General features: G+C 35.2%; 2 protein-coding genes and 1 pseudogene across 2 annotated transcripts; all 3 read left to right on the forward strand.

The window, feature by feature from the left end:
- The first annotated feature begins 4,733 nt into the window (after window positions 1-4,733).
- Window positions 4,734-5,804, forward strand: LOC108660477 (germin-like protein subfamily 1 member 13). The gene is made up of 2 exons (XM_018120784.2): window positions 4,734-4,939; window positions 5,070-5,804. Exons 1-2 carry the CDS (start codon window positions 4,813-4,815, stop codon window positions 5,621-5,623), a joined length of 681 nt encoding a protein of 226 aa, XP_017976273.2. The 5' UTR covers window positions 4,734-4,812; the 3' UTR covers window positions 5,624-5,804.
- A 1,968-nt stretch (window positions 5,805-7,772) lies between these two features.
- LOC148762973 (germin-like protein subfamily 1 member 13) lies at window positions 7,773-8,870 on the forward strand. Its single transcript, XM_088806576.1, has 2 exons — window positions 7,773-7,963; window positions 8,138-8,870. Exons 1-2 carry the CDS (start codon window positions 7,840-7,842, stop codon window positions 8,689-8,691), a joined length of 678 nt encoding a protein of 225 aa, XP_088662702.1. The 5' UTR covers window positions 7,773-7,839; the 3' UTR covers window positions 8,692-8,870.
- A 313-nt stretch (window positions 8,871-9,183) lies between these two features.
- On the forward strand, window positions 9,184-11,101 carry LOC108662031 (germin-like protein subfamily 1 member 14 pseudogene; annotated as a pseudogene).
- The last annotated feature ends 1,028 nt before the right edge of the window (window positions 11,102-12,129 follow it).

The following is a 12,129-nucleotide window of genomic DNA, read 5'->3' on the forward strand; positions in this document are numbered from 1 at the left end:
AGGGAAAACTAAGGTTGTCGCCTTTGCTGGTCTCAACAGCCAAAATGCAAGGGTTATAACTAGAAAAAATTGTGAGAAATAACCTTCTTCATAAGACAAATTCAAAAATATCATTTTTTATAATTTTAACTATTTTGGTCAATTTTTGGCATAACTTGACAATAATACCCCTTAAACAATTTCAGACAAATTAAAATAATTTCAGTTTTCTCTCTCCTGCCATCTGGATAAAAATTTCAAAATTAAATCTCGATTTCTCTCTTTACTCAAATATGTCTATCTCACCATCCAATTTGTAGAGATGACATCAAGCTCTTTCTTATTTTATTTTATTTTTTTAGATAGTGGATCTTGGGTTTCTTAAGGGCAATGAACAACGATTTTGCTCTTTGCAGATAGCGATTTTGCTTAGGGAGAAAAAACAGCTAAAGTATGTTTGATGGGTTTTATAGTGGTTCACGGTTTTGTTCTGTTTGGGATTGAGATGATTGTTAAGCATGTTTGCTAGAGATTTTAATTTTTTTTATGAGATTTTGAGTTGAAACTATTCAGGGAATATTTTGTAAATAGGGTATATTTTGTTTTTGTATAAAGGAAGTGAGCAAGGCCTCCAAATAGGGATATATTTTCTCTTGCTTTGGAGAGTTATGGAGTTTTGTAACCTATCCTTTATGAAATACACAATTTCATAGCTTAGTAAAAAAAAAGTATGTGTTTTAGATTTTTGAGTTTATTGGTTTATTCATAGAACCCTAAAATTGAGAAGTTGAAATTGATTAGATTGGTTTTTAAGTATTGTGAGATTAGTTTTTAGGTATTGCGTGACTTAATCACTGTGTGACTAGTTTTTAGGCATTACGTGATTGGTTTTAAGTATTACGTGATCGGATTTTAAACATTGCGTGAATGATTTTTAAACAATGCCTAAGTTACACAATGTCTTACTAACTAGTCACGCAATGCCTTACTAACAAGTCACGCAATACCTATCAACTAGTCATGCAATGCCTTATCAGAAGCTAGTCATGCAATGCCTTATCAAAAACTAGTCACGCAATACCCAAAGTTAGTCATGCAATGCCTATCAACTAGTCACGCAATGCCTATCAACTAGTCATGCAATGCCTTATCAGAAACTAGTCACGCAATGCTTTATCAAAAACTAGTCACAAAATGCCCAAAGTCAGTCACGTAATGCCCAAAGTCAGTCACGTAATGCCCAAAGTCAGTCACATAATGCCTATCAACTAGTCACGCAATGCCTTATCAGAAACTGGTTACGCAATGCCTTATCAAAAACTAGTCACGCAATGCCCAAAATCAGTCACACAATATCTAAAGTTAGTCACGCAATGCCTAAAAAACTAGTCACGTAATTCTCAAAAATTACCAAAACTACTAAATTCCATTAACAAGATCAACAACTTCAAACGATCCACTATATTCCATTTAACAATATAATTAATGAATATGAATGCTCAAAATGTTCAAAAGTTTTTTTTCATATATCAAAAATCACTCTAAAATGCTTAAAAATGCTCAAAACGATCACAGGTTTTCTTCGTGTATCAAAAACTACTTCAAAATGCTCAAAATGCTTAGATATTTTTCTTTCTGATAAGGAATACTCCAGAGATAAATAGTCTGATGAAGAAAGCTCAAAAAATATGAATCAGTTTAAGGCGCAAACCTAAACATACTCGACTCGTTAATAGGTTTTGTGTTGAGACGCGAAGTCAAATAAACGGATCGATTTCATTAAGGGTAATTTTGTCTGAATTTTAATTCTCTTGTTTAAAAATAGTTAAAATTATAAAGAGATCTATTGTTAAAAACACATTATGCATAGGGCCCATTTAAAAAAAGAACCCTTTGCTAAGGCCGTCTTTGGCTCACACCCACCAATCAATCCGGATGTTCTCACAAAGGCCTTCAAGTTGGACAAGAGTGTGGTTACATATCTTCAGTCCCGGTTCTAGTCAGATTAAAAACTAATTTAAGAGCCAAATCAAAACCCAGAAGTTTGTTACTTGTTTTGAATAATGTTGCCATTAATTTTCTACATGAAAGTCATATGGTTCTACTTACTGTAATACAATAAACAGGCTAGTTGATGACGTACCTCTCTAGTCTCCTCTATCCTTGTGATCATTCTGGGTATAAAAATCAGAATATATAGGCCAATTTGCAATCTCTCTCTCATGCTCACATGTGTATGCAAGGTAAAAAGTTGATAGGATTTTACAAAAACAAATCAAGTAACTTTGAAGCAATAAACTTTGTATTCTTTTGCAAGTGTCAAAATATAGTGCAAAAATAAGAGGTTGATTACCCAATGGTCTAAGTTGTGCATAAGTAATGGTAAACATTGTCTGATGAAGAGGCTGAGATATGAACGACTTCAATATAACATTATAATCAGAGAAATCAGATTAGGGTGAAAATTAAACAGCAGATTAATTTGCTGACTCTTGGGGTTGAATCAATTACATATTCAACACCCCAAACCCTGCCTTCCCTTGCAAGGTACACTACATATAAAATAATTCGGAAGGTGGAATTTTACAAAACCAAATGCCTTACCTGTTAGATAAGTTGGTACGTTCAACTTCGATCCAATTAATTGTGTCCAAAATATCACTAAGAAGACAAGACATGTCCCTCACTTTGTAGAGTACCTTGGTAGATATTAGGTGGAAAAAAAAAAACAGAGTTGTTGAGGTGCACATTGTTCTCTCATCATGCTGGTGAGACTAACTAAGGTTTTTTATTTTTATTTTCTTTAATGGCTAGACTAGTTGATGAGTTGTTAGACAATCTAGAATTCGAATATATCCATGAGGATACTAAAGAGTTAAATCTGTAATGAATTGATTTTATGACTCGGTGAAGTCAGTTGCTAATTGCTGTAATTAGATCTTGAACAATGTTGTATAAGCCTAAAACGAAGCTGTCAGTTTGTCTAATATATTAAAGTGCAAATGCCTTGTCCTTGCTGCTACATCTTGCCATAGCTATCTACTTCATCTGTTAACTTAGGGCCTTGCACACAATCAACATGTTGGTTACTTGCTCCTTTACTCCTTTTTCAGTAATTCAGTTGTTTTAACAATTGAATGATCTTACAAGAACTCATGAGTCATGACAAATATGAAAGACAAGTCCCTATAAATGTCAAGAGAAATGCTTCTGTTCTTAATTTCTTGTGGCTTCTAATTAACTGCGTATGCTTCTCTGCCTAATATTAATCTGATGACAGGTAAAAGCTGCCATGAAAATATCAAACTCTTCTCAGAACACATCATAAGATAATATGCCATTTCCAAATGAAGATTAATTACAAAGGATACATATATAATGTCAGCAACAAATTTGTATTAAATAATAACGTGTGATCACTCATATAAATATGATTCAAAGTCTTTGAAGTTATAGAAGTATTCAAGTTTACTTTTTTTCTTTTTTTTTTTTTTCACATCTGGAAGACTGACTAGGCAAATTTGAGTCAATACACGTTACACAGTCACAATTGGAAGTTGCGATCCATTGAACAGGATCTGCATAGTATAATCTATTGATAATTTTTTTGTAGCTCAATGTCATTATCACCTACCAATACTTTTAACAACTATTCTTATTGTTCATTAATAATGTTATGCAAGATAATTAATCACTTGCTATTTTGCCATTTGGCTTTGAGCATTTGCTTCCCTGGTTAGTCCACCAAATAAAGAAATCACCAAGTCACCTCAATGCTCAAAGATTATTCATGTCTATAAGAGTTACAACTGAGTCATCACCCACAATTCTTGAAACAGTTTCTTCCAGCCACAGTTTGGCCAATTCTAAGATCAATTCAAGGCAGCCCTAATTAATTTTTGGCTAATTGAAGATGTTTGAGTCTAGCATGGTTAATTGAACGTGCAAGAAATTACTAATGTTGTGAATGCGATAAGCACAGATGTAATATGTTTGAGTATTCATGAACATGTCAGATTAGACTTTGTCAACTGAGACTACATAATATGTTGATTGGGGATAAAGTTAGAAACCTTAAATGTAGCATAAGTTTTTGTCTCATTAGCACTTCTTAGATCATGCTAATTACAAGGAATGAATTGAGTTCAACAGACAAAACTTTGCCGGCTATTTGCAGCAACTCTAGATATAAATGAAATTATCTCACTCAAATAATGAATAAAAAAAAGAAAAAGTTTAAGGTATGAAGAAGACTATGCAAAACTGTTTATGATCAGTTCATATTTGATGGTATGTGATGCACTTCCTAAATATCTATAAACTTATTTACGTAGGAAACATTCATTTGCTACCTAATTCAAAATTTTTTATAAATGTTTGTACTTTCAAAGAAGTGGCAAATAAGTTATGACTTTTTCATAATGTGGAGAATTATACCCCAACTGCAGGTTATCAAATATGAACTTGTTTCTAGCATTTCTTTCCACAAAGGCAACACAGAATCAATCAACGCATCAAACTTCAATCCAAAAAGAAAAATATAGGAAAGATACATAGAAGTCTTAAGTGAATTATGACCTGTTCCCCGACAATATTAAAATGATGGAAGCCATGGATGAGGAAAACGGGGACTAGAAAATAGAAAATAGAAAATAACTAGTTGTAAAGGCACATGCCAGTAGTCACCAACTTCATTGAGAGGAAACAAGGACCAGTTCATTTGTTTTCCATCTATAAATAGACCTTTCTGCCATGCACGATTTCTCACCCCGCTCCCAAGTAGTAGCATACAGCTCCACAACGTAGGATAGATTTCCTTCCAGCGGAATTGTAATGAAAGGAGTTCAACTTTTCCTTGTAGCTTCTGCCTTCTTGGCCTTCGCTTGGTCATTAGCCTCAGCTTCTGACCCTGACCCTCTCCAAGACTTCTGTGTAGCCATCAATGACACCAAGGACGGTGGTATGTTATAGTATTACGTTTTGTCTCTCAGGACTTTCATGTTAATTATTATTTTATGTCAATGACTATAATTTCCATTCCCAGCAATAGTTTTCTTCATAATTAACGAACATTACTTTCATTGATGCAGTGTTCGTAAATGGGAAGTTCTGCAAGGACCCAAAGCTTGCCAAGGCAGAAGACTTCTTCTATTCAGGGCTCAATATCCCCAGAAACACATCAAATCCAGTGGGATCAACTGTGACTCAGGTCAATGTTGCACAAATACTAGGACTTAACACTCTTGGCATATCTCTGGCTCGAATTGACTATGCTCCGTACGGAGGCCTAAACCCCCCTCACACTCATCCTCGTGCCTCTGAGATCCTAGTGGTTTTAGAGGGCACACTTTACGTTGGCTTTGTTACATCCAACCCGGAGAATCGTCTCATCACAAAAGTCTTGTACCCTGGAGATGTGTTTGTTTTCCCAGTTGGTCTCATCCACTTCCAGCTCAATATAGGGAAAACTAATGCAGTTGCCTTTGCTGGTCTCAGCAGCCAAAATCCAGGAGTAATCACTATTGCAAAGGCAGTCTTTGGCTCAAACCCTCCCATCAATCCTGATGTTCTCACCAAGGCCTTCCAGCTGGACAAGAATATTGTTACCTCTCTTCAGTCCCGGTTCTGGTGGGACAACAATTAATTTGAATAATGTGTCATGAATCCATAAGATATGGTAGTTTTTTATTTTGAATAATGTGTCATCCATCTTCCTTGCTGTTGTCACAAACCTAATAATAATGGATCAAGTGATTACATTTGTACCTCTCCTTTGCTGTGTTCAGCATTCTATATATTAAAATATTTTAGGCCATAACACTGCATTCTATGTATTCTGTGCGCCTTTGAACATGTGGAGTGAAATTTATAATTAGTGGTTAATAGTGCAATGCTGTCAAGAGGGAGAAATGTACAATTGGTGAAGTTGATATCTGCAGACCTCATTAGAAAATTAACGGGGCAAGTTAATCAGTATAGTTTTAACAAAAAAGACTATAAATTTGGCAAATAAAGAATGCAGGGCAGGTTATATAAAATGTGTACAATTAACATCACACAACCTCTCCTCCTCTTTCCTCCCAAGGAAACCCTAAAGGAATAATAATTCTGATCCTTTCAGATGCATGCATGATAATCAGGTTTCCTAAGTTTGCAGGTCAATTCTCCAAACAATAAGACCTTAAATGCATCCTAAGGAAAAACCATGATCTGGTGAGATGACAGCAATTATTGATATAAGTGATCACAGTGAAATGAGACCTATTAGTTACTAAGGCTTTTAATTGAGTGTGTGACCTGCAACATCGATCCTTGAATTTGGGCAAATGATGCCTGACCTTACAAGAATTTAAGTGTAACTTATGTGTGCATGCCAAACTTTTATCAGACAATAATGTGAATAATGATTTAATAATAGGCCTAAGTCTCACCCAGCAAGGACAAAGTGTATTAAAGTAATAGCAATTTTCCAATACTTTCTCATCTAGATGTCTGAATGTTGCGAACACTGATGTTTGGATGTTGAAATCAGCTCAACTTAGTTTGCTTTTTATAGTTATCAGATATTATAAAAGAAGATAAAAGGAACAAATATATTTACTTATTCTTCTTTCTAAAACCATATGTTTATACTTAGTAAAACAAAGTTTAGAAGATTTTCCTGACAACTTATAATTTTTGTTTATGTTCAGGATTTCTGTGATCTTTCGATAATTATTATTATATGTTTATCTTTGTAGTATTTAGCAAGTTAACTGACTGATTCACCATTTTGCCTTTCTGCTTAAACAACAGTTCAAAAAAGAAACGAAAAAATAATAAAAGGAAAAACATAGCCTAATCGATCCACTTTAGCCTACTCAGGCCAGGGTTTAATATGCACTTCAGAAGTTAACTAACTGATTTACCATTTTGCTTTTCTGCTTTTCTTCATTGTTGCTCACATCTAAAGTTCTCAAACTGTTGCGTTAGTGATTAGTTCAAATTTCTCCGCTCTTCAAGAAGTGGTCAAATTTTGCAATTTGCCAATTCAAGCTAGGTTAATCTTGCAAGAAACCTTGCTTTTTTAGTCAAGTGGCCATATGTTTTATTGTCCAGGAACATGTCACATTAGACTTTGTCAACTGAGACAAAAACTTTACAGAGTCTCTCTGCCTTACAGGTTTGGTACGTCCTTTTTGCTACATTCAATTTTTGGCAATAGTACTACTTCAGTCACACTATTGGTTTGAGTACCTTTTTCTTTCTGAATACAGAACATTATTTTTTTATCTGAGCTGCTCTCCAAATATGATTTATTGAATCATAAATTTGTAGCCCGAATTTCCGTTGAAGTGCAATGGACTACTTACATGTGTCATCTGCCACAGCTGCAAATGCAAGCATGTCTAATTTAAATATTATGAAAAGGAAGAAGTACCTGTAAGGGAAACTGTCAACTTTTGAATTGCAAGATCAATTAGCTGAAGTGCCGGCATCCTGCAGCAATTATCAATTTGTGCTAAAGTCAAGGAACTAGGTCAGTTTAAATTCAGTACCAATGTTCACAAACAAGGAAAGGAAGGAAACTTTTGATATGTACAACAAGACCACTTCCATGTCTAAATGCTGTGATGTAAGCATTGGAAGTGGGCATTCGAAGAGGATATAGATGCATGGTTGCTGAGGAATTATTCGTCCACAAATTTAAAGGAAAAAAAAAAAAAAACCAAGTCACTGCTGACTTGGTAAGTCCTTGATGAGAAAGATCAAATACTTGTTCAAAGACTCCAACCTATAAACAGGCATGCTTTCAAAAGGTTTACTCACCCAAAGCAAGAAAACTTGGAAGACTTGAATCTAGTAACCTGCCAAGCTACAATGAAAGGTGTTTATTTCCTGGCATCTTTTCTCTTTTTGGCTCTGGCTTCCTCATTTGCCTCTGCCTCTGACCCTAGCCCTCTTCAAGACTTTTGTGTAGCCCTCAATGACACTAAAAATGCAGGTATGTTTTCCCTTAATTTCTCTGTTTTCATTTGAATTTACCGGGGTATGCATAAACTAAAGACATTCAGCAAGGATGCAATAATGCTTCTATTCTCCAGAACAATAATAACTAAAATGAATCTTTTCTTTCTTGCGTGCTTGGTATCAACAAACACTTTTCTCTTTCATGCAGTATTTGTGAATGGGAAGTTCTGCAAGGACCCAATGCTTGCCAAAGCAGAAGACTTCTTCTTTTCAGGGCTCAACGTGCCAGGAAACACATCAAATCAACTGGGGTCAAAAGTCACTCCTGTTAATGTGGAACAAATTCCAGGACTTAACACTCTTGGCGTATCTCTGGCAAGAGTTGACTTTGCACCTTATGGTGGGCTAAACCCCCCTCACACTCACCCTCGTGCCACAGAGATCCTAGTTGTCCTAGAAGGCACACTCTATGTCGGCTTTGTCACATCCAACCCGGATAACCGTCTCATCACCAAAGTCCTCTACCCTGGCGATGTTTTTGTCTTTCCGGTTGGTCTCATCCACTTCCAGCTCAATATAGGGAAAACTAATGCAGTTGCCTTTGCTGCTTTCGGCAGCCAAAATCCAGGAGTTATCACTATTGCAAAGGCAGTCTTTGGCTCAAACCCTCCCATCAATCCTGATGTTCTCACCAAGGCCTTCCAGCTGGACAAGAACGTAGTGAAATATCTTCAGTCACAATTCTGGTGGGATAACAATTAGACCAATATTCAACATCCATGAAGCAGTAGATAGTTTGGAGCAATATCTTACATGTTTCCATCATTATTTAAGTAATTCTTGTTGAAGTCAAATAAAGAGGTTGCTTATGTATCTCCACTGATGTAATTCTCCCTGTATGTTGGTTTTGGATTTATTATGTTATTACGGTTTGCTCCAAATTAGTACCAAATCTCAACTTTTATCTAGATCTCATTAGAAGCACTCTTTCTGAGAATTCTTTAATTAAGGTCTTGGAATCTGATATGTGAAGATTTATGCAAAACATCAGAGGATTTCCAGAATTGGGCTAACTCAATGTTTCTTGCGGACGAACTATTTAGGAATGTTGCAACTTTATTTGCCAGAATCTAGAACACACTAAATTTTGTTAAGAAGAAGTCGAAGACCTAGTGCTAGTACATTCTACAAAGAATGCATGGGAAACATATATAGTTAGGAGTCAATCAACTTGTCTTCGCAAGACCTGAAAACATGGTGGACCTTATGTCAAAGACACGATATATTACTATAACACAAAGCAGAGAGAAGTTTGAGGGAACTAGACAGCTAATGAGCAGAAACAGGGTATTCATATTCAGTGCAGGATGATCACACTGTGAGCATATATATTACAAGATAATTGAGATTACAACAGCTGTAACAACAGCTTAACAGGTGTACAAGAAAGGTAAAGACAACACAACGTGTATAGTAAATGCTGTCTTAATATCAAAAGTCTTAATCAGCGAGTAAGCTTACTAAGCACTAAGCATATTGGCAAAATACTTGACGTGTCCATGCAAGTGTTATTCTCTAATAGACCCTTCATGGGAATGTCTTGGCATTGCAGAAGCAAGTATTTTGTCATTGCTAACCATCTAGTCTAGCTTCGAGTTTAGGGCCCTCCTTGAAGTCAATGGATTAGTTATAACAATTGCTACAGGTATTGTCACCTTATAAATTGCAAATGATAGGCAACCATTTTAAAGAGAAACAACAATCTTGAAGAAATAACTTTTTTTAATACAAGTTTTCCTAAATATATCGGTTCCACTAGATTTCTATCATACAACTAATAGGACCTTTTTCAAATCTTTATGGTACATTTTACTCTAAACAATCATCTGATCAAAGTTCTATCCATCATAATAATCTCTAGCAAAAAATATTGCTATGATGAAAAAGCGAGCATCACATCTATTAATATATTTATAGTAATTTTGAATTCATGATTTTGATTTGTTGATTCTGATTTTAGTTTTTTTTCTGTTAATTCTTATTATAGAATTAAAATTTTCGATGTTTTTAGGTTAATTGCAATTAATTTAACTAGAAACAATTACAATTTGTAGATTCAAGTACAAAAAGATTTTTGATTGGACTCAAATATTGACATACTGTCATTATTGAGGATGGTGTTTAACTACAAGTTGGTTCAAATTCAAATCATATCTGTCATATGATCTTGGGATGTTAATATAATTATAAAATTGTATAGATTATAAATTAAATCAATGTGATTTATTAAATTACCATACAATCATTGTACTGTTACCTTGATTTTTTCTTAAATCATTGAAAATCCTTTATCTATGTATATCTTATTACATATGTCATCTGCCATTTTTTTTTTGAAAGTTATGTCATCTGCTACTCGGAAATAAATATCAGCAATCTTGAATCTTCTTAAAATTTTCAGTGTACTTCTTAAGCCATGTTATTTATTTCCAAGTGAAGTTTACCGGCCTGTTGCTAGAACTCTGGATATCAATTGTTTGCCGCCCTGTTTCACCATTAAAAGATTGAATCGGAAAAAAAAAAAAAGAAACCAAAAAAAACTTGTTCCATGAAAAGCAGCTAACATATTTTTCAATCCTGTAGTGTTTGTTAATGGGAAGTTCTGCAAGGACCCTAAGCTTGCCAAGCAGAAGATTTCTTCTTTTCAGGCCTCAACATGCCAGGAAACACATCAAATCGAGTTGGATCAAATGTCATCACTGTCAATGTTGGCAAAATGCCAGGACTGAACACTCTTGGCGTATCTCTGGTTCAAATTGACTATGCACCTTATGGTGGCCTGAACCCCCCTCACACTCACCCTCGTGCCACAGAAATCCTAGTCGTCATGGAGGGCACACTCTATGTTGGTTTTGTTACATCCAACCCGGAGAACCGTCTCATCAGCAAAGTCCTCAACCCCGGAGATGGTTTTGTTTTCCCAGTTGGTCTCATTCACTTCCAATTCAATGTGGGGAAAACCAATGCTGTTGCCTTTGCTGCTTTGAGTAGCTAAAACCCCGGTGTCATTACAACAGCAAACGCAGTCTTTGGATCAAATCCAGCAACTAACCCTGATGTTCTTGTCAAGGCCTTCCAGCTGGACATCAATGTGGTCAAACATCTTCAGTAACAATTCTAATGGGATAGCAATTAGAGCATTATTTTAATACACATTAAGTTGTTGCTTAATGAGGATATTGTTTGACATGTTTCCCTAATTATTTAACAATTCTTGTTGAAATTTACAAATAAATGGAATATTGCTTATGTAAGCCTCTCTGTATGTTTATGCTTCATTATAATAATATTGAATTTGGTTTCAAAACTTGGACCAACATGTCAAGGTGTGTCTCAATCTCAGTGACCAGTGCAACAATGAAAGCAGCTATTATAAAATACTTTATTTGAGATCTGAAATGTGTTAATATTTGGACAAATGCAAAATTAGCTAAACAAAGTTATAGCAGCATCAAAGAATTTACATAAGAGATGCTTCTTTCATATGAACAATACAGTAGACACTCCAATCTCGTTTTCCAAGACAGAGTAAGTAATGAAATTGCTAAAATATTATCACTGTTTCAATGGTCTGGAGAAGACATAACGAGAGGACTTGTTCCGGTTGAGATTCGAAATCTGCCAATGAAAACGAGTAACACCGGCAGAGGTAGTGTTCAAAACATACATAGCGAGTAAACCCAGCAAAGATAGTACTCATAACATACATGAGAATGTGATTTTCAGAGTCAATTAACTGACTGCATAGAAACCTGAAAACAGACCATTCTTTTTCGTGTTCCAATTGTGAGCTACACAAATGACTAACCAACAAGTCATAAACCCTCGCATTTACTCATGAAGATGGAGTTCTGCAATCCCATATGCTATAATTGGCAGCTATGTTTCATGGACTCTACACTTTATCCTAATATGATCATGCCCAGTCCTTTTTGGACAGTTTCAATCATCATGGACACAATACTTAGATACTCAAACCTAACGAAAAAAATTGCCAAAAATATGACATAAGTATGTCAGATCAGTACCCATGTTTGACCCAGGAGCCTCAAACCATGTTAAATAAGTTGGTATCTGTAGTATTGGCCCAATTCAATTTTGCATCATTGCATGTATATCACCAGGAACTATTAGTCCTTT

The sequence above is a fragment of the Theobroma cacao genome, chromosome 5 (genome assembly GCF_053813885.1).
Source record: "Theobroma cacao isolate CCN51 chromosome 5, ASM5381388v1, whole genome shotgun sequence".
In the NCBI taxonomy this organism is placed as follows: domain Eukaryota; kingdom Viridiplantae; phylum Streptophyta; class Magnoliopsida; order Malvales; family Malvaceae; genus Theobroma; species Theobroma cacao.